The sequence below is a fragment of the Peromyscus eremicus genome, chromosome 6 (genome assembly GCF_949786415.1).
Source record: "Peromyscus eremicus chromosome 6, PerEre_H2_v1, whole genome shotgun sequence".
In the NCBI taxonomy this organism is placed as follows: domain Eukaryota; kingdom Metazoa; phylum Chordata; class Mammalia; order Rodentia; family Cricetidae; genus Peromyscus; species Peromyscus eremicus.
This window is the reverse complement of record NC_081421.1, coordinates 15,082,299-15,102,541: the sequence shown is the minus strand read 5'-3', so window position 1 is coordinate 15,102,541 and position 20,243 is coordinate 15,082,299. Positions and strand designations below refer to the sequence as shown.

The 20,243-nt window shown below is 40.9% G+C and overlaps 1 protein-coding gene across 1 annotated transcript in view; it reads right to left on the bottom strand.

Annotated features, from left to right (window-relative positions):
• LOC131912919 (conserved oligomeric Golgi complex subunit 6-like) overlaps positions 1 to 15,120 on the bottom strand; it is a 49,233-nt gene extending 34,113 nt beyond the window's left edge. The window contains 9 exon segments of the mRNA XM_059265216.1: positions 541 to 634; positions 2,462 to 2,532; positions 2,873 to 2,955; positions 4,688 to 4,783; positions 4,785 to 4,800; positions 7,186 to 7,244; positions 9,911 to 9,982; positions 13,474 to 13,617; positions 14,928 to 15,120. Of these exon segments, the coding sequence (XP_059121199.1) occupies positions 541 to 634; positions 2,462 to 2,532; positions 2,873 to 2,955; positions 4,688 to 4,783; positions 4,785 to 4,800; positions 7,186 to 7,244; positions 9,911 to 9,982; positions 13,474 to 13,617; positions 14,928 to 15,080 (788 nt within the window). The 5' untranslated portion in view covers positions 15,081 to 15,120.
• Between the last annotated feature and the right edge of the window lie 5,123 nt (positions 15,121 to 20,243).

Here is a 20,243-nt window from a genome sequence, read left to right as displayed (position 1 = left end):
TTACAGCTCATGTTCACTCTGCTCCAGAGCTTTAAAAATGCACTGACTTTTGTTTTACTATTAAGATAGAGAATTTAAAAATCACCGAATTAAAATGCACAGGGTTCCTACCCAAAGCATTAATACGAAGATCTTAGATGGCATACTTCCAAGAGCAAAGACCTGGACCTTTTAAAAAAAATGCCCACTGATGGAGCCCTGGCTGTGAATACTCTTTTTCATCTCAGTTTAACTGCATTATACAATCCTTATATAACTGCATCCTCCCAGGGCTGTGGTGCTATAGGAGTTTTAGTGATGTACAAGTCTAAGGGAGTTAATGAGATGGCAAACTGGCTCAGCCACCTGGCGCCACACAACTAAGAGACAGTCATACTGCAGGGGAGGACACCTTGGTCCCCCCTTATTACATGCAGCATTCCAATAACCCGGTGCTCCAACAGTACACACGGAGAAGGAAGTGTCACTGAGCATCACAGTGACAGGAATCTGGTAATGCTACAATAAGGTAATAATCAAAGACAAAGCAGTAAGTCTTACTTGTATAAGACAGGCCTGTCCTGCAGGGCTTCCATGGCCTGAGTTAACACTGTAGACACATCACAGGACTCTTGTGTCAATGCTCTGCATTCACCTGGAACATAATCAGCATTATAACTTCTGCTGTCTGTTCACATTTCCAGCTCTTTTCTTCAGAAGCAATCACTATCTCATTTTACACCTCAGATTTAACTAAAATGTGCTTGCAAATCCCTACTATGTTCAAAGAACTGAGGAAATTCCCAATCTTTCAGACTCATAGAGGTGGTTCATTCCCAGCACACAATGAGAAATGCTGAGGCACCTTAACATGGCTCTACCACTCCTGGGAGCCAAGGCTGCACAGCTGGCCAATACCAGCTTAGATGTTAAGGAAGCACAAAAACAAAACAAAACAATACAAAACAAAACAACAACAACAACAAAAAAAACCTGAGGCAATGACCTGCCTTTGAGGAAGTAGAGTCCAGCCACAAGGATAAAACAAACGTGAAGTTATATAATAAAACAGCAGCATATCAATGCATCACAGTTAGTCACTGATCACAGTAGGTGTGGACCGCTCCAGGGGGCACACAGAACCTTATGTAGTCTTGAAGACTGAGACAAGACCTGGATACAGAGAAAGACAATGCTCCAGATGGGAGCAAACCATACAAACAAGAAGAGGTAGAGAAACAAGGAATCTAGACCTTAAACCAACAGAGCAGAGGACTAGGCATCAGTACAGTGTAATGCAGGTACAGCCAGCTAACTGCATTAGCTCCAGCCCTTGCACCGGTCAGCTGATAATATCTAACATACTGCACATTCACATGCCACTCTTGCTCAATGAAACCATCTTCTCTGATTTAACACATTAGTTTGCAAACACTTCCTAAAACATTTTAAAAGCAAAATGTTTTAGTCAATCTTGCGGGACTTCCAGGGCCTGAGTTAACACTGGAGACACACCACAGGACTCCTGTGTCTAAGCAAAATAACCTCTTAAGTTACCTGCACTCAAGTTCCTGGAACCTGTAAATGTTACTGCCTTTTGTGGCAAAAGAAACATTGACGATGGACTAAAAATTAAAAACTTTGATGCTAGGGAATTTTCTCAAACTGCCAAGGTAAGTTCAAGGTAACCTAAAATAGAAGAGGATGCCACAACAAGTCAGAAATGAAAATGGGAGTGAACTGGCCACACATGTGGGCTTCAAAGGTGGAAGACAAGGATGAAGATGGGTCACAAGACAAAGCAAGCAGGTAGGAGCCCTTAGTGACAGCCAGCAAGGAAAACTCAAGACTTCATCCTTACAAACGTAAGCAACCCAACTAGTCCAACAGTCAGACAAGGAAGGAGAGAGACTACGTGATATGCCCTTCCAACACTAATGTCATGGTGAGAACCAGGCCTGATTTCCGCCAGACCGCCAAAATGACACACTGATCATTCTATCTCACCAGTGGACTAGAAAATGAATCCACCATTTGTAACACGAAAGCTACATAAGTGGCACGAGCTGCCCAATCAAATGCCACCTCCATTTATTTATTCTAGGGCAGAAGCACCGTCTTTGCTGTTTTCCCTTAGAGAATATATAGTCGTCATTTATCCCACTCTTCAGCAATGTTCTGGATAAAAACCTAAACACGGGACGTGAACATGTAGAGTTGGTTCTGCTTTGTAAAAAAAAAAATATCAATTGGGACTGAGAGATGGCTCAGCAGTTAAGGTACAGACTGCTCTAAGAGGTCTCAGCTCAGTTTCCAGCACCCATGTTGGGAGGCTCACAACCACCTGTGACTTGGCCTCCTCGGGCACCTGCACTCACTTGTGTGCTCTCCACACACATATACAAACAGGTCTGAAGAAGTCAGATATGGCCAAGGGAAATTTTAAGGATTAAGTACTAGTTTGCATGAAAGAATCACTTACTTTGAGCCCATCGGTAAAGTCGTTCATAAGCCGTTTCTTGAAGCAAGGCCATCTGTTCCATAATTTCCAAACTTAAGTGAAAATTAAAGAGTTATACAATGTAAACTTTAGCCAACAGTTAGATCTAAGAATCTAATTACATGACAGTTTGGCCCTTAACGTTTTATCATTTTATGGAATTTTTTCAGTCTTTTTTTTACAATTAAATAAATGTTAAATATTACTTCCATCAGTTAATTCCAACTCTTCTTTTAGTCAAATATATAAGGCAATGAACTTCCACCTTTCCCAAAGGCAAGTGAAGATTAAATTCCTATTTCACAGAATATAGTTTCAAAAGGAACCTAGAATGACTCTGAATGTTTATAGACACAAGCAGCAATGTGATTGGCTTGCCAAGCAGCTACTCACCCTGCTGTCTGCTGGTTGGTTCGCAACAGAACTTTGACATCATTATGAATCTGTTTCACTCTTCCTAATGCCTTGAAAAAGTCCTTTAAAATTAAAAATGTCATTAAAAAAAAAAAATCTGTGTTGTCAGGAAAACTATACTACCCTGAATTAAAAATCACTACAAAGGTGAAACAAAATCCTACCACTTATAATGAAGTCTTATGCAGATTTCAACTGTATTTTTACAGAAGGCATAGTAAGTATTTCTTCGCATTTTAAGAGCGACATTAATTTTGTTCGGGCTTTGAAGGATGAAAACATATAAAATGGCAGCCTCTTAAACAATTCCTTTGAGAAAATCCTACCAACGTGGAACCACAAAGCATGATAACACTGCCTACTTCACACAAGTTAACACCACGCTGCTAGAAAATTCAGATAAGTAACATATGCTTGATAAATAAGGTGTATTTGATAATCAAAGATTTAGAAATTCCCAAGGTCTACTCAGGTTCACAGCAGTATTTGTCTAGCTTTGTCTTTGCTCACTTTAAGCTTTAGCTATTTGGATAAACTAAGCCATACAAGAAACCCGCCATATTCTATAATGGTGAAGACACACTCATTCTAACAGTTCAGTATGCACACCTCCATGTGGATACACTCATTATAACAGTAGAGTGTGCACACCTACATGTGGACACATTCTAACAGTTCAGTGTGGACACCTCGATGTGGGACACAGTCATTCTAACAGTTCAGTGTGCACACCTACATGTGGACACACTCATTCTAAGATTCAGTGTGCACACCTCCACAGGGACACACTCATTCTAACAGTTTAGTGTGCACACCTCCATGTGGACACACTCACTCTAACAGTTAAGTGTGCATACCTCCATGTGGACACATTCTAAAGTAAGTCCCTGTTCTCAGGAAGCACACAGCTGAGTAAGAGAACTGTAAGCCTGAAGACACCATCTGAACAGAGCAGCCCTGGATACTCAGGAACAGGCCAGCCCTGCAATCACCGGACCACCTTATGTCTCCGCTACATATGCATCTGTGCTCCCTCACCAGGAGATAAGAACAGAAAATGCTCATTAAATAGACAGGACTCTGCTCTAGGAATACACTGGGGCCTTAGGAGTTAGGAGACAGAATCCTTTCTGGAAAAAAATTAATGTCTTTAAGGAAAAAAAAGAAAATAGCTTTTGAGAGGTTTTATGATTCTTTCATTCAGTCTGCAAAGTGTGACAAAGCATAAAAAAAAGATGAAAAGCAAATTCCAATTTAAGAAAGACAAAGAGTTATGAAAGTAAGCAATGTGTCATTGTCCTAATCAAGACAGGGGGATGAAGAAAACATGTATATGCATTGTTTACCCTGAAAAAGGTGACACAACAGACTAAATCCTGTATTCCATTTCAGAAACAGTCTTTGTAGATCAGGCCGACCTCAAACTCAAGAGTCACCTGCCTTTGCCTCCTACATGCTGGGATTAAAGGTGTGTGATATCACTCCAAACTGGATAATTACAGAATATTCTTTTAAATACAGATCTACAAATACAGTTTGTACAGGAGTAGTAAACAAGTAAACTAGTTCACAAAGGATCAGTGAAAAGAAGGGGTAATGGAGGTTTGTTTTGTGTTTTTAAAGTTATGTTGTACTTTGACTTCAAAAAACATGTATAACTTCAAAATAAACAAAACCCAAAACTAATTAAAATACATGCCTTAACTTCAAATTTAGATGGGAAAATTAAGTCTTGAAAATCTCGTCTTCTCTGTAGCATTTGTAATTGCTACACTTAGTAGCCAGCACACGTACCTCAGTGACAGGGCCTCCTCTTGTGCCTCGGAGAAGAGCCATCTCATCAGAAGTCAGCTGGAACTTGGATAAAAAGGCATCTGCTACTTGTGCTCTAAATTTCTAATCTTTGGCTAGAACAACAAGAAAAATGAAGCATATTATGCTTTGTCCAACTACAAAGCAAACGATATCCCTGACACAGTAGCTTATCAAACGAAACAAAGCTGTGAAAGATTCTCAGCATCTCTGAAAGCCTTGTTTCCACCTCAGACATTGCAGGGTCATCAGCAGGCACGTGATGAAATCATTCCAAGCTCATCAGACATGCAGGTGATGTAATTAGCTGATACTGCTCTGCCCCTGCATGTCTGCACACAGTACAAGCTATTGTTCATTATGTAAAGGGAGAAATACATTCACAATGGTACCTGTATTACTAACTTAGAGCTGCCTACAAAGGCTAATTTCTAAGACAAAAGTATGCCCTTGATTTCAAGGAATTCCTCTTAGTTATTAATATACCCTAAAAGTTTTCACATGAACCACAACACAAACAAAAATCAGTTGTGTTTTTATGTTACAATTTTTTTTTTTTTAGAATTAATGTATGTTAGAATGAGAGGTCAAGAGCTTGTGAATCAAAAAAACCATGTCTCTATTTTGGCCTTCCTCACTTGTGACGGCTATTCTTGGTTGTCAACTTGACTACATCTGGAATTATTTAAAACTCAAATAACTTGCCATATCCGTGAAGTATTTTTCTCAATTAAATCATTTGAAGTTGCAAGACTCATTTCTAGTCTGGATCTTTGAGGTGGGAAGACACACCTTTAATCCAGATCTTTTAAGGTAGCTTCCGACCTTAAATCTACCTTTTATCTGGACCACACCTGCTGGGAGTCCATACAAAGGGCATGGAAGAAGGAAGCTCTCTTGTCTGCTTGCTCTTGCCTTGCTAGCAAGTCCATCCTTCACTGCATAAGAGCCTACTTCTTCAGGATTCCATGGTATACTGAAGACCAGATAAGACTGGGGGACTAAACAACTTCTGGATTCTTGGAACTTCCACTCATAGGCAGCCATTGTTGGATTAGCTGGACCACAGCCTGCAAGTCATCCTAATAAATCTTTCTATACAGAGAAATTGATTCTGTAAGTTGTTACTCTAGAAAACCTCTAATACACCACTCATTCTGCTTGACAATGAAAACAATATTATAAACTATACAATCTGGATGCAACATAGGTGTGGTAGCTGGCAATTAGGAAAAGGCATGCTCTAGACTAGGAGGCAGTCTGCAGGGACCAGAGGACTGGAAACGGTTTCCATCTAAGGCCAGTCACTGCCTGAGCTCCCTGAGCAGCAACTCAACGTTCCTGATGCCTGAACCCTGGATCTGGAGCTATATACAGCTGGGCACAGTGGCACATGCCTGTTATTACAACACTATCGAGGCAGGGAGACAGGTGGATTGAAAATCTGAGGTTGGGATATATCTGTGGTAGAGCCCTTGCTCAGCACATATAAGACCATCAGTTGGATCCCCAACACCACCAAAAATAAAAGAAAACCCCCACAGTATTTCACCAGTAGTATCCAAAGAGTAGCAATGTTCTACATTAAAAACATTCTGTTGAGAATTACAAAGATAAGTATTAACACCATTCATGTTCATGGCAGGACATGTCTACCTTGTGTTACTTGTATCTTTATGTTGAAAGACTTTAAGTTCACCAAGTCAATGCCCTTGGGATGAACAATATACATTTTTAAAAGGGAAACAAAATCCAGGTATTTACTTCAAACAATAATGTAACCCCTTAATTAATTCTACATAGAGCTGAAAGGTATATATGTCCTACTATACAAAAGTCATCTAATGTTTTTTGTTTTTTGTTTTTTTTTGGTTTTTCGAGACAGGGTTTCTCTGTGTAGCTTTGTGCCTTTCCTGGAACTTACTTGGTAGCCCAGGCTGGCCTCGAACTCACAGAGATCCACCTGGCTCTGCCTCCCGAGTGCTGGGATTAAAGGCGTGCGCCACCACCGCCTGGCTAAAAAGTCATCTAATGTATTTTAACTTTTAGACAAAGCACCAATCCTTGTCACACAGGTTAAAAGTAATTACAAAGCATCATAAAATTCTTTGGAGCTATTCTTAGACTTATCTTTGGCATCAATTATTAGGCACAAAGGAGAATCAACCTCCTAGTGGTTTCAATCATTAAAGTAGTGTTCCTGCCATCCTGATTGATCATGTGCCGATCATTACAACTGATTCCAAATACTGGTGACCTCTACTCCAAAACAGAAATAATCTCTCGAACATGAGAACCAGGCATCATGTTCCCAATGGCTGTTTTTATGTTAAAGTTACTACTAAATAAAGCTTAGGAACTAAGGTCCTCCATGAACCTTGAATCACAGTACCCATTATTTTCACTTTGACTTAGTATTATTTACAACTTTCCACTTAATCTGTATTAATAAGGAGGAGACTGTATAAAGAAAAACTTACCTTTCTGATTGAAGCTTAGTGGTTTTTACTATTAAATCTTGAGTCTGTTCTTTTGCTGCCTGAAATTATAAATACACCACACATCAGTATATTCCAATCTCACAAAACTACTATCACCACTTCCCGGAATTCAGACAAACGGCACAGAGCTCAACACAAATGGCAAAGAGCTCAGAAGGCCCCCGTAGTTGGCATCGATGTTTAAGGCTCAGGAGCTACTTTTCTAAGAGGCACTCTCTCAGAGTTCTCAGCGCGCGCACACACACACACACACACACACACACACACACACACACACACACACATGACGCTGAAACACAGAAGAAGACTGTGTCTGGATGCTTTCTAGTGAAGCACAAGTACTAGAAAGCCATCTGAGGGCAAGGACATGGCTTCAGTGGTAGACTGCTGAGCTGCATACCAGGAGACTTCTACATTGAATCACTGGTCTACAGCGGGTACAAAGCTCAACAGTGCAGGTGATGGGAATGAAGTCTCAGAGCAGAAAACACAGGCCCTGGAGACAGACCTGGTTGCTTCTGCCCAACTTTCATACCAAGCAATGCTTCCCGTGCCCACCTTTTAAGCAAGAGCCCAAAACTCAGAAGTGAACTTGGTGAGCAGCAACACTATCCAAATATCAGCCAGTCATCTATGAGGCAGATTCCAAAACGGCAGAAATGTGCCCAACAGGAGTCTCAAAACCCCAAACTATAGAACACGACAAAAATAAGGCTTTAGGAACTGCTGAGATGGCTCAGTGGATAAAGGCCAAACCTGGGGACCTGCATCTGAGCTTTAAAACGCACATGGTAAATGGAGAGAAACAACTCACATAAATTGTTCTCCAACTTACACACATATACCATGGCATATACACAGATAAATAATACATAAATTAATGTCATAAAAAATTTAAGGCAATAGTAATGAAATGAGAGACAAATGGCCAAGGATGGGGCAGACATAGTGTCCATGCCATGCAAAGACACTGAGCCAGAATTATTAACATACCAAGTCACTAGTGAGTAGACACTACAGTACCCCATAACAGACAACAACACAGAGTAGAGGGGTCAGTCAGTGGACACTGTACAGTACCCATAACAGACAACAACACACAGAGCAGAGGAGTCAGTCAGTGGACACTGTACAGTACCCACAACAGACAGTGACACACAGAGGAGTCAGTCAGTGGACACTGTACAGTACCCATAACACACAGTGACACACAGAGGAGTCAGTCAGTGGACACTGCACAGTACCCATAACACACAGTGACACACAGAGGAGTCAGTCAGTGGACACTGTACAGTACCCACAACAGACAGTGACACACAGAGGAGTCAGTCAGTGGACACTGTACAGTACCCATAACACACAGTGACACACAGAGGAGTCAGTCAGTAGACACTGCACAGTACCCATAACACACAGTGACACACAGAGGAGTCAGTCAGTGGACACTGTACAGTACCCACAACAGACAGTGACACACAGAGGAGTCAGTCAGTGGACACTGTACAGTACCCATAACACACAGTGACACACAGAGGAGTCAGTCAGTGGACACTGCACAGTACCCATAACACACAGTGACACACAGAGGAGTCAGTCAGTGGACACTGTACAGTACCCACAACAGACAGTGACACACAGAGGAGTCAGTCAGTGGACACTGTACAGCACCCATAACACACAGTGACACACAGAGGAGTCAGTCAGTGGACACTGTACAGTACCCATAACACACAGTGACACACAGAGGAGTCAGTCAGTGGACACTGTACAGTACCCATAACACACAGTGACACACAGAGGAGTCAGTCAGTGGACACTGCACAGCACCCATAACAGACAACAACACACAAAGCAGAGGAGTCAGTCAGTTAAAAGAGGAACTAGATCAAGCATCTCAAGGAAATGGGTCGTTTTCATGTTGGAACTTTACACTGAAGAGCCGAGCTTCTGTGGGTCAGGTCTCTGAAACTGGAGGCAACTAAGGCCTCTCCCTCCTTCCTGCTAATTCTCTGCTCAGTGGGAATCTGTCTTTCTGCTTCCTAAACATCCTGTGGAGGATGAGGACACCTGAACCTCTAGTGATATTTTTCAGACAGACTTGAACCGTGGTTCAGTCTGTCACCGACTCTAGGAATAAAGCTGAGTGTGGCAGCTCCAGAGCACTCGTCAACAAAGAGTCTCCAAGTCCAACAGCATCTCCAAATGCCTAAACTGCTTGGTATTTGCCTTCAAGTTTAACTTCTACCCTTTGTAGTCTAACATTAAGAAATTCTACCCTATACAGACCCAGCTTAATTTGGACTCATCCTTAGCTAAAGAGAACCTGAGGAAAAATTGTATTTTTATTACACGATAAATTCTTGTGTAGAGCACTTCATATTTTTGAAGAATTTGCTGTTTTCCCCTAAGTATTCGCTACTAGTTCCTGAAGAACTTATTCCTGCTGGACTCTGGCATCATAGATCTCAAAGATCCACCAACATTCTACAGATAACTCTGCACTGTTAGAGGCCCTTGGAGTTGACTAATAATAGGAAGCCATCATAAAAAGAAACACAGGACATTCATTCATGTATTTGAGCTCTTGTAAAACTGTAACATTTGCATCTAACCTTCCTCCACAGCATTACGTGGCAGACGTCCGTACATTTTCCAAACGTCCCTTTCCCAGGAGCTACACTGACACCCAGGCACTGTGAGGTACCTGTAATCGGCTTGTCATGTCCTGACAGCAGCTGCTCATTGCCTGGACATCTTCATTAATGCTTTCAAGTTCCTGAAAGGGGAGTAAATAATATCAACTACTGCACATAGCATAAAGAAATTTCTCCTTCTGAGGTCAAATCCCACAGTTTCTGTTGTTTTGTCAAAGCATAACAAAGGATCTTTATGAAATTCATTCTTACAAAAAGAATAATACCTACTGTTACAAAGGTGTAAAGAAACTGGTCCATTTCTTTTAGAGGGTATATGAAAACAAAAAATATCTTATCAGATGAATATATTTTACAAACATAACGTAAGAATACCTACAAAGGTAGTAAATATTAGCTAGATCTAACCACTCCAAAGTTATATGTATATGTAGAATTGTATATATAGTTATCGGTCAATTTCTAAAATTGAAAAAAAAAAACAAATCATAGCACAAAATAGTAAATGTGCAACAACACACACAGGACAGTCAAGAATTCTCTAAGCAAATGGACCCTTAAACACTTTAGCTAACAATGGAAAGGGTGTACAGAGCAGCAACTGTGATGAACCCATGCTTTCCCAGGATGTCTACACAAAGTTAAAAGTCATAATTTAAAACACACAGTGCTGGGGGCTGGAGAGATGGCTCAGAGGCTAAGAGCCTGGCTGCTCTTCCAGAGGTGCTGAGTTCAATCCCCAGCAACCACATATGGCTCACAACCAACTATGAGACCTGGTGCCCTCTACTGCATGAAGACATACATGCAGGCAGAACACTGTATACAAAATTAAAAATAATAATAAGTTAATTTAAAAAAAAAAACACACAGTACCTCATCATTTCTTTTAAAAAAAAAACTATCATTTTGAAAACATGGGAAAGCAATTCAATGCAACATGATGACAGTTACTTCTGAGCGATGCTAGCTACACAGGGAGTCAATCAACTGAGCTAGATACACAGCCCATTTATAAAGTTTCCATTTAATTTTTACTGAATTACCTAATTCCACTCATTGAACAAAATTACCAACTGTATAAAATATAACAACAGGTATATGATAAACTATTTCTTATAGACTTTTAAAAATATCTAAAGTTGAGATAATGCTCATGTACTCATTGCCCAGCTTCAACAGTTATCAGCTCATGGCCATTCTCATTTCTTCTGTCTACCCACTTTCCCCATCCATGTTTCCTCTCTCCGTATAAACTGAATTATTCTCAGGCAATTCCAAGTGTAACTTTATCTATGAACTTCTCTTTATGTCATTGTGAGAAGATAAAAAGTAGACTATCACTCAGGTTTAACAACAATCCCCCCACCCAGTCTGCTCTTTCTTTCTTTTTTGAGACAGGGTCTCACTATGTACCCGGCCTGGCCTTGAATTCAAAACCCTCCATCAGCCCCCAGAGCACTGGCATTACAAAAGTGTATCACACTCAGCAACAATAACCTTTTAATGTTAAACGCTCAGCTCGAACTTCTCCAACACCTTCAATTTTCTAAAATAAAAACAAAAAACCAACTGTAGGAATCAAATAAAAAAAGATTTGCAAATACTTAGCAGGATGATAAGTTTGTTTCCTGTTTAGTGTATAGCTTGTTACTCCTACTTATGTGTTGGAAGAAGTCGGCTCAGTTGCTTACACAGTTGGAAGAAGGTTACAGACTGCTCTGACTGCACTGTCCCAGTATCAGCACAGTCTTCTGTCCCCAGTCCTGCCTGCAGTCAGTCAGATCCAGAGCACGACTGCACAGTTAAACTTGCAGCATGAGTTCCTTAGCACTGATACTGCACACCTTTAACAGGAGTCGTGTATCAGTGGCTAGATCAGTGACTCTTCACCTCGGTGATTCTTCACCTCTGGGACATTGGGCAATGTCCACTGGCATTCTTGGTTGGAACAACTGGAGACAAGATGGCTCTACCAGCAACAACTGGGTATAGACCAGGGATGCTGATAAAAATCCTACAGTTCAGAGAAGATTCCCTAACATCTATTTAGCCCAAAATGTTAATAGTCTCCAGGCTGAGAAAGCCTGAGCCAGATCCACGAATGCAACCATGGTAGTGAAATCTCATATTCTATTTCATTCACTGGCTGGACTACTGTGAGACAAGCTTTCCCTCAGCAGCTGGAGTGCTGATGTTTCGCTTCTACTCAGCAACTCAAACACAGCAAGCTGGTATACTTAGACCCACCAAAAGTATCGAGTGAGGGTTCTGTCTGATTTGGTGTGTACACATAAGGCACATGTGTGGAGGGCAAAGGACAACTCCAGGGACTTGGTTCTCTCCTGCCATTGTGGGATCTGAGGACCAAACTCAGAGGGTCAGGCCTGCTCATAAGCACCTCTACTGGACTGAGTCATCCTGTTTGACTTTTATTGTCACCGTAACTCACAGATTTCATGTGTGATGTGGTCAGTTCGCAGTTATTCTTTGTGAGGTTCTTTAATCTAATTCCTTCCAAGATACGTCTGTTTCTGGTCATGATCAGATCATTCTGTTCAGTAGTCAAACGTGCTGAGAGACTACAATCTGAACGTGTTCACTACTGTCTTTTTTTCTTATATGTATGTGTGTGTGTCTACACATTCGTTCGTATGCACATGCGCACATGGTGCCCTCAGGAGGCCAGGAGAGGGTGTAAGTTGTGAGTGGAGTGGGAGTTAAGTTGTGAGCCACTTGATAGGAGTGCTAGAACTGAAGCCCAGTTCTCAGCAAACACTCTTAACTATCTTCAAAAAAAAAAAATGAATTCTACCAAGCTTTCCTTTCACCTCTGAAATTATTAGCCTTCAATCAACGAAATCCTAGTAAATGCTTTAAGACTGTTTTTTTCAAGTCCTTGCTAAAACCATGCATATCACTTCCACCTGACTTGCATATTGTCAGTATACAGCAGTATTAACAATGTAATATTAATAAGCATAAAATATTACACAATAAACAAATTACATCATAATAAATAACATTGATCTTCATCCTATGGTTGAATAAACCACAGTCAAATATATTGAATTGTTATTCATGTTGAAATAATTATCTTGATCTAGAAATTAGGTAGTTTAGGAGATAACAAAAGTAACTCAATACTACCAATCTCCAAATGAAGAAGTGTCATCTAAGGTAGTGCATTAAATGGGGAAATATTTCCTCTGGAAAATCATTCAGAGAAATGTTATATTTTTTATTAAGAAGTTACAATTCCTAGCCAGGCACACACCTTTAATCCCAGCACTCGGGAGGCAGAGCCAGGTGGATCTCTGTGAGTTCGAGGCCAGCCATAGCTACACAGAGAAACCCTGTCTCGAAAAACCAACCAAACAAACAAACAAACAAAAAAAGTTACACTTGATAATTTCTCAAAATAAATATTACAACTTTTTAGTAGAGGCAAAGAATTCAGAAATCACAATAATTCAAATAAAAACAGAGTTAAGTTAGTTTCTATTTGACCATGGTACATAATCAGCTAACACTGCAATTTAATTAAAAAAAAAAAAAATTATCAAAGCACCAAACACATAGTTCCCCATAAACTCTAAGTGCAGTTACCTACCTCCTTCACCTCCTTGAAAATGCTCACAAATTCCTCATTGATGGCCAAGCTTCTACGCTCAATATCGCCACGTAAATTTCTTCGAGTCCGCAAACTATTTTCAACAAAAAATGTTGAAAGTGCCTTGAGAGCTTCCAACATCTCCTGTACAAGTGACAACAGAGGAAAATCACTGAGGCTGACTTTGAAATGGTTTCCTGATATCCAGTCAAAGTTCAACAAAATGATTTTCACTTGACTCATTTCCTCATTTCCATTAAACAACTAAAAAAGTAATGTCTAACTTTTTAATTACTAAGCAGAACACAGGAACAGTATACCTATATATAACATATAATCGTATATTTACAAGGTAATATACAGCAGAACTGCTTTGACAGTACTTCTTTATGCACTTAGTACATGTTCTGAGAGACGGTAAGTGAAGCAACAAGTATAGAAAGTTACAGCAGCATGTTAGGTCTGTCTGTGCAAAGGAGGCTGATTTTGGAATGTCAATTTTAAATCATCGTCATAACTTGACTCAAACACCTTTATTAATTAAAACAGGAACCATTACAACTGACATATTTTTGCCAATGAAAAATATTTACTTCTGTAACACAAACATCTATGTTTTGGATTCAGTGGAAAACATTTTCTTCATGCAACAAGTTGCTGAGATGCTTGAAGAAGCGAAGATAAATATGGTTAATGAGGCAAAACTTTATCGCTCAATTTATTCAACTTTTGAAGCGCTGCTCATGTGTCAGGCAGTCCGGAGTTCTGGAGAAACGGGCCCTTTATGTGACCAATCCTTGAAGTAGGTTTGCAGTTTTCCGATTGCTGAGCGCACTTCTCCGGTGTAATGTGGTCTCACTGGGATTGTAAAGGCCGGCAGGGAACACACAAACCGGCGATCACGACGTTGTTTCTGCTTCGTTATGTTTTCCGGGACTGAAGTTGACTTTTGAGAAGTGCTTTGTAGTTTCTTCTTCATCCAAACACTGAGCTTTTATTCCAAGCTCTCCTATTTAACCCCCTTTTGTAGCATGTCACAATCCTATCTAGTCCTGAGCCTTATTTTTCAGTCAACATTTTAAGGCTTGTTTTTAAGTATGTCAAATTCTCTCTGGCCGCTTATTTTCACGTACCTACATATTTAACTACCGCTTTACGACTCTCTCTTTACTTTTTTTCTTTTATGCCACGTTGGCCTGGCTACTCCATTCTGCAGAAAAGAGCCAGCCCTGCGAAGAGCTGCGAAGTCCTGTTCTAGAAGGGTCGGGGAGGGCGTGTGCGTAGGTATTCCAGTAAGAACACAGCAGGGGCGCAAACAGTCTGTGCACAGCTAACAAGGAAGCCAGGGAGGAGTCTCCCTGCGCCCGGGGCAGCAGCTCCGGCGCTCGCCCGGCAGTAGGGCTGGGGCTGAGGCTCGCAGGTCCCTCCCGGCGCCCCCGCCCCGCTCCGGGTACCTTGTCATTGTCCAGCCGCGTCTCCAGGATCTTGTGCAGCTTCCGTGACAGCGGGTTGTTGGGCTGCGCAGGGGTCGCGCCCGCTCCATTACTGAGGCCGTTGGCCGGCCCGGAGGCGGGGACCGCGGCCACTTCTCCACTGGCGTCCGCCATTGCGGACAGACCCGGCGCGACGGGAGCACTGCGCGTGCGCGCCCGCCAGCGCCTGCGCACATCCGGCCGAGCATGCGCGCCGCCACCTGACACTCGGTTTACTTTAAAATCCTGGAAGGAGGGGCAGCACGTTCAGCAGAGAAGAAATTGGAGGTACTAAAAGAGTAATCTGAATCTAAGAAATGCCGGACTAATGATGTAGATATATGTAAAATACGCTGAAACCAGTACCTGGCACTTGTGGTCAACAGAACTGATTCTAATTAAATTCCCTTGTCTGAATTCATTTCTCTGAAAAGCATCCGTGGAAGGTATAGTGTGCACCAGGGCCTCTGGCGTGCACTGGACAATCTACTTTGTGCACTGAAACAAAGGAGTTAATAAACGTTGTTGGGCCAAGACAGTATACAGAAGACAATGAAGAGAGAAAGAAATTTGGCCAAGATGGTTACTCAAGAAGGCTTGCAAGGACTTGGCCTTTTATCTGAGATCTGAAGGAGATTCAGAACTGTGAGAAACCCCAAGTACGAGAAACTCTACATGTAAAAGCCCAGAAAAAGAAGAAGGAACTTCACTGTCTTGCAAACTGATAAAAGCCAGTGTAGCTGGAAAGCCTTGAGCAAGAAAGTGTTTTGCATATATATGTGTGTGTGTGTGTGTGTATATATATATATATATATATATATATATATATATATATATATATATATATATTCACTATATACATGCAATACCTATGGAGGCCAGAAGAGGAACTGGAACTGGAGTTACAGATGGTTGCAGGCATCACACGGGTCCTGAGAACTGAACCCAGGTGCTGTGCAAGAGCACCCAGTGCTCTTAACCAGTGAACCATCTCTCCAGCCTCCGCTATCACATTTTGATTATAACATGATGGCAATTATTAATAATGACTGTATTGGGGTGGTATTATTGAACCTTCTCAATTTGACCTACACGTTCAGAGTAGAGTCACATTATTGCCCTGGCCTTATTTTATAGGCACTTGCTCCATGGCAGCAACATTCTCACCATAATGTGTTACTGGGCACAAACGCATCACACTTTCCAAATCTCTGTACTAATCCCTACAACCTACTTTAGTCTTTTTCAGATGCTATAGCAAACTACTGTAGACTTGGTAGCTTATAAACAACAGAAATTTATTTCTTGTTGTTCTGGAGGATGAGTGGTCCAAGATCAAGGCACCAACAGATCTGGAGTCTGCTGGAGGTCCCTTTCATGTCCGTGGAGAGACATACTAGTGCTGCTTAACTCATCTGCTAGAAAGGAGGATAAGCTGGCTCTCAGAGCTCTCTTCTGTAAGATCACGAATCCTGATCATGGGAGCTTTGCTCTTATGGTCTAATCGTATCCAGACATTGGCGGAGGCCAGGAAGTCAGTGTCTGAATTTTAGGGAGACACAAGCATTCAGACCACAGCCCCACTCTTCCAAGGATGTCAGTCCCTGTGACCCTTATCAACTTCTATATGTCTTTTATATTCCTCTCAGATAACTCTTTCCCCACCACTTCTTAAAAAGAATTTATTAATACCCTATGCAAAGTCCATAGCAATGAAAATATAACTCCTATTATAAGTTCCTCATGACTTATAAGAATATCATTTTTTTTTTTTTTGGTTTTTCGAGACAGGGTTTCTCTGTGTAGCTTTGCGCCTCTCCTGGAACTCACTTGGTAGCCCAGGCTGGCCTCGAACTCACAGAGATTCGCCTGGCTCTGCCTCCCGAGTGCTGGGATTAAAGGCGTGCGCCACCACCGCCCGGCTTATGTTTTTGTTCATTATTTGCACGAAGGGACCAGTCTAATCTGGTTTTGTACTCCACTCAAGTGAAGCTTTCGCTGTGCCTCCAACTTTTATCACAGCTAGCCTCAATAGCATATACTGTGGTCTGCACAGTACAGTAACTACCATTACCAATCCCATAGAAGCTGTTACTTGAGAAAGAAAAGATAAGAGGAAATGGGGTAAATGTACAGTTCTCATTCTAGCAACTGTCCCAACACTGTTGTTGGATGCAAGATTTCTGTCTTTTCTAGAACATTAGTTGATCAAAGTTTGATATCCGGTGAGGTGACTTACACTGTCACACAAAAAGATCCAGAGCCTTTGATGGATCTGTCTGTATGAGGTTTCCATAGTTTGCTTTTCATTTTGCCCCAGAGCACGGCAGTTTTAGGAAATGATCTGGTGGTTCTCTGGGTTCCATCCTTCCTCCCACACTCCACAGCTAACTCCCTTAGGGTCTGTCATATGACTAGCTAAGCCTCTTTTAGTCCATTCACCTAGAATCGTGAGGAGTTCTCAGCCCTTGCAGATGCTCTTTCAAGGTCCTAATATCTTTTAAGGCAAGACCTTTTCTCTGTCAAGAGCAAGCACCAAGATGTCAGAGCAGGTCCTATTCCACACACACACACACACACACACACACACACACACACACACACACTTTGTTTCTAGATTATATATGGTGACTATGGGAGGTAATGAACAAACAGAGGTATTGAAGTCTAGCTAAGAAGAGCATGGGCCCTAATACCATCTCCTGGCTATTCCTATAGCAGGTTGTTGATAGCTTCTACTTTATAAGGCAGTTCCTTCTTCAAAGTGAAATGTATACCAAGACTAATGAATTCTACATGTTTATTATTTCTTGCAGTGTAAAGAACTTTTTTATATAAGAAGCAACTTGTATGTGATATTATGGTGATGTAGAAAGTATTCAGTAATTGGTGAGTTGTAGAAAATCAAGTACCTTCAAGTATGACTTTAGCTCCAAAGAATGAACTATTTCTCCCTTCCTAAGGGAAGAAGTCTAATTATTGCATACAGCCAGTCCTCCTGGGATCTGTGAATATTCAGAGGCTCTGCTTTGGCTGCCCTTGATAAAGTGGGTTCTCAGTAGTTAGTGGCTGACAGAGGTAAGGAAATACCTGTTGTTGAATCCATAGTCTTAACACTATTTTACTTTGTTCCTGGGCTCAGATGGGTGACTAGAAGAAGGATAACTGACACACAGAGTTGGTGACATGTTAATCTTGTTACCAAGAGCAAGCATTGTAGTGGGGCCTTTGATATACAAGCATTCATAGGACTCAAAACTGATTTTTTTTTGTGTGCTTATGTCCTGATCCCAATGCTAATTTATTGGCTAGTTAAGAAAGCAGGTCATAGAACTGCAGGCTGAGAACATGGATGGAAATCACCCAGCAGTGTAGGGTCTTGGAGGAGGAGCCACTGAACAGATTTTAGGACTACTGACCATTTTTCTGCTTTTGCACAACATTGAAAGTCTGGACACAAGCTCGCTTTGGCTGCATGCCCATCTATTGATCAAGACACCATGATTTACAGACCCAACCTGACAGCATACAACTCAGGAGAGTTATTTCTAGTCAATGTAATAACTATAAATTTGTGGTTTGTGAGACAGGTAAGAAAGTAATCCATATAAGAAAGGAGCAAAATCCAACTAGGTAGTAAAGATATTAGTCACCGCGCTAGCATGGAGTAGAAGGGTAAGAACCATTTAACTTTAGCAGTCAGAGGAGATTGATTGCAACCGGAGGCAAGTTAGCAGTAAGATGTCAGGGACTCAAATTAGGCAATTAGATTTATGAAAGGGGTTAGAGTGAGACTTGTATTGGAAGTTGTGGTAAAAATAAAATAACCAGGTGAGGCCATTTGCAAGAAAAGGGAAGGAATTGAAAGGCCTCTTTTCTACATAAACGGGTTCGATGTATAACACACAACCTAAGTCAAACTTGCTGGAGAAACTAGGTTCTAGCTCCTTGACGAGAATATCTAAGAACCACATCGAACTTCTTGAATGATTGGAGGATGAATGATTTAGCAGTTTCCGGATGGTGTGAAGATATGCATAGATGAAGACAATGATTGAACCAAATCCTGGAAATCTAAATTTTTCTTGTACCAAATGTAGAAAGGAAAAGGCAAAAAACAGGTCACACAACATAGGAAATACATGAAAAGGAAAAGAAAATTTAACTGTACATCTCAATAAAGTGAATGATTTTGTTTTTAAATTTGGCATATTGAACTTGCTATTTAAGCTCTTAAGTTAAGATTTTAATTTTAGAAGGTACAGCACTAATAGACACATTTTGACAATATGGTAGCTAGCACTTTACCTGCAAGGGGTAACTTGTATAATCTCTAGTAGATATCTGAAATTGTAGGTATCACAAAACTCCATACATGCAATGTTTTCTACATACACAGACTTCATCTTTGACTGATACATGCATAAGAAACCTTTGATGGCTAATCTTGATTGTCGACTTGACCATGACCACATCTGGAATCAACTAAAACCCAAGCTGCTGGATATGCTAGTAAAGGAATTGCTTAATGGGATTAGCTGAAGCAGGAAGAGCCACCCTAAATCTGGCCCACACCTTCTGGTGGTAGCCCACTTAAAATGAGATGGAAGAAGGAAGCATTTGCCTTTTGCTTGCTTGTCCTCACTCTCTCTGGCAAGTTCATCTGTGTATCCTGTTGCTTTGGCTCAACTTCACTTCTTCAGGATTCCAACATCGTCACTGCTTTGTGTTACATGTTCCTGTGGTGTTGCAAACATGATATGCTATGCATGTTAATATCGTAAACATACTGCAAGTTGTTGACTGTAATAGAGGGAGGGAAAGGAAAAACATTTCACACTAAGCATCCTACTAACCTGGGCTCCATTAACTTCATTATTCTATCCCAAGGAAAATCAAATTCTTAGGTGAACCTCAGATTCCTAATGAACTATCCAATGAACTACAAGTGATAAGGATACTATTGATACTAAGTGTATTAATATGTGATATATTTTGTGTAAGGAATTAAGCAGGGAATTTTATGACACTTATCAATCTAAAACAAATTAAGGTGGACCAGAAAACTGGCAAATATCTCCTAACAATGAAGCTACTAAAAATGTGCATGTTGTTACTAAAATATTTTAAATGAATTTTAAAAATGCTAAGTAAGGCCACAAAAATCAAACACAGATGGCTAAAAGCAATTTGTTTCATGAGCCCAGATTTATGGCCCAGTTAATCAATATTTAAATTATATATGTGCAACTCAGTTGTTAAGTCATTTCTCCACAACTGCAAATTAATATTAACGAG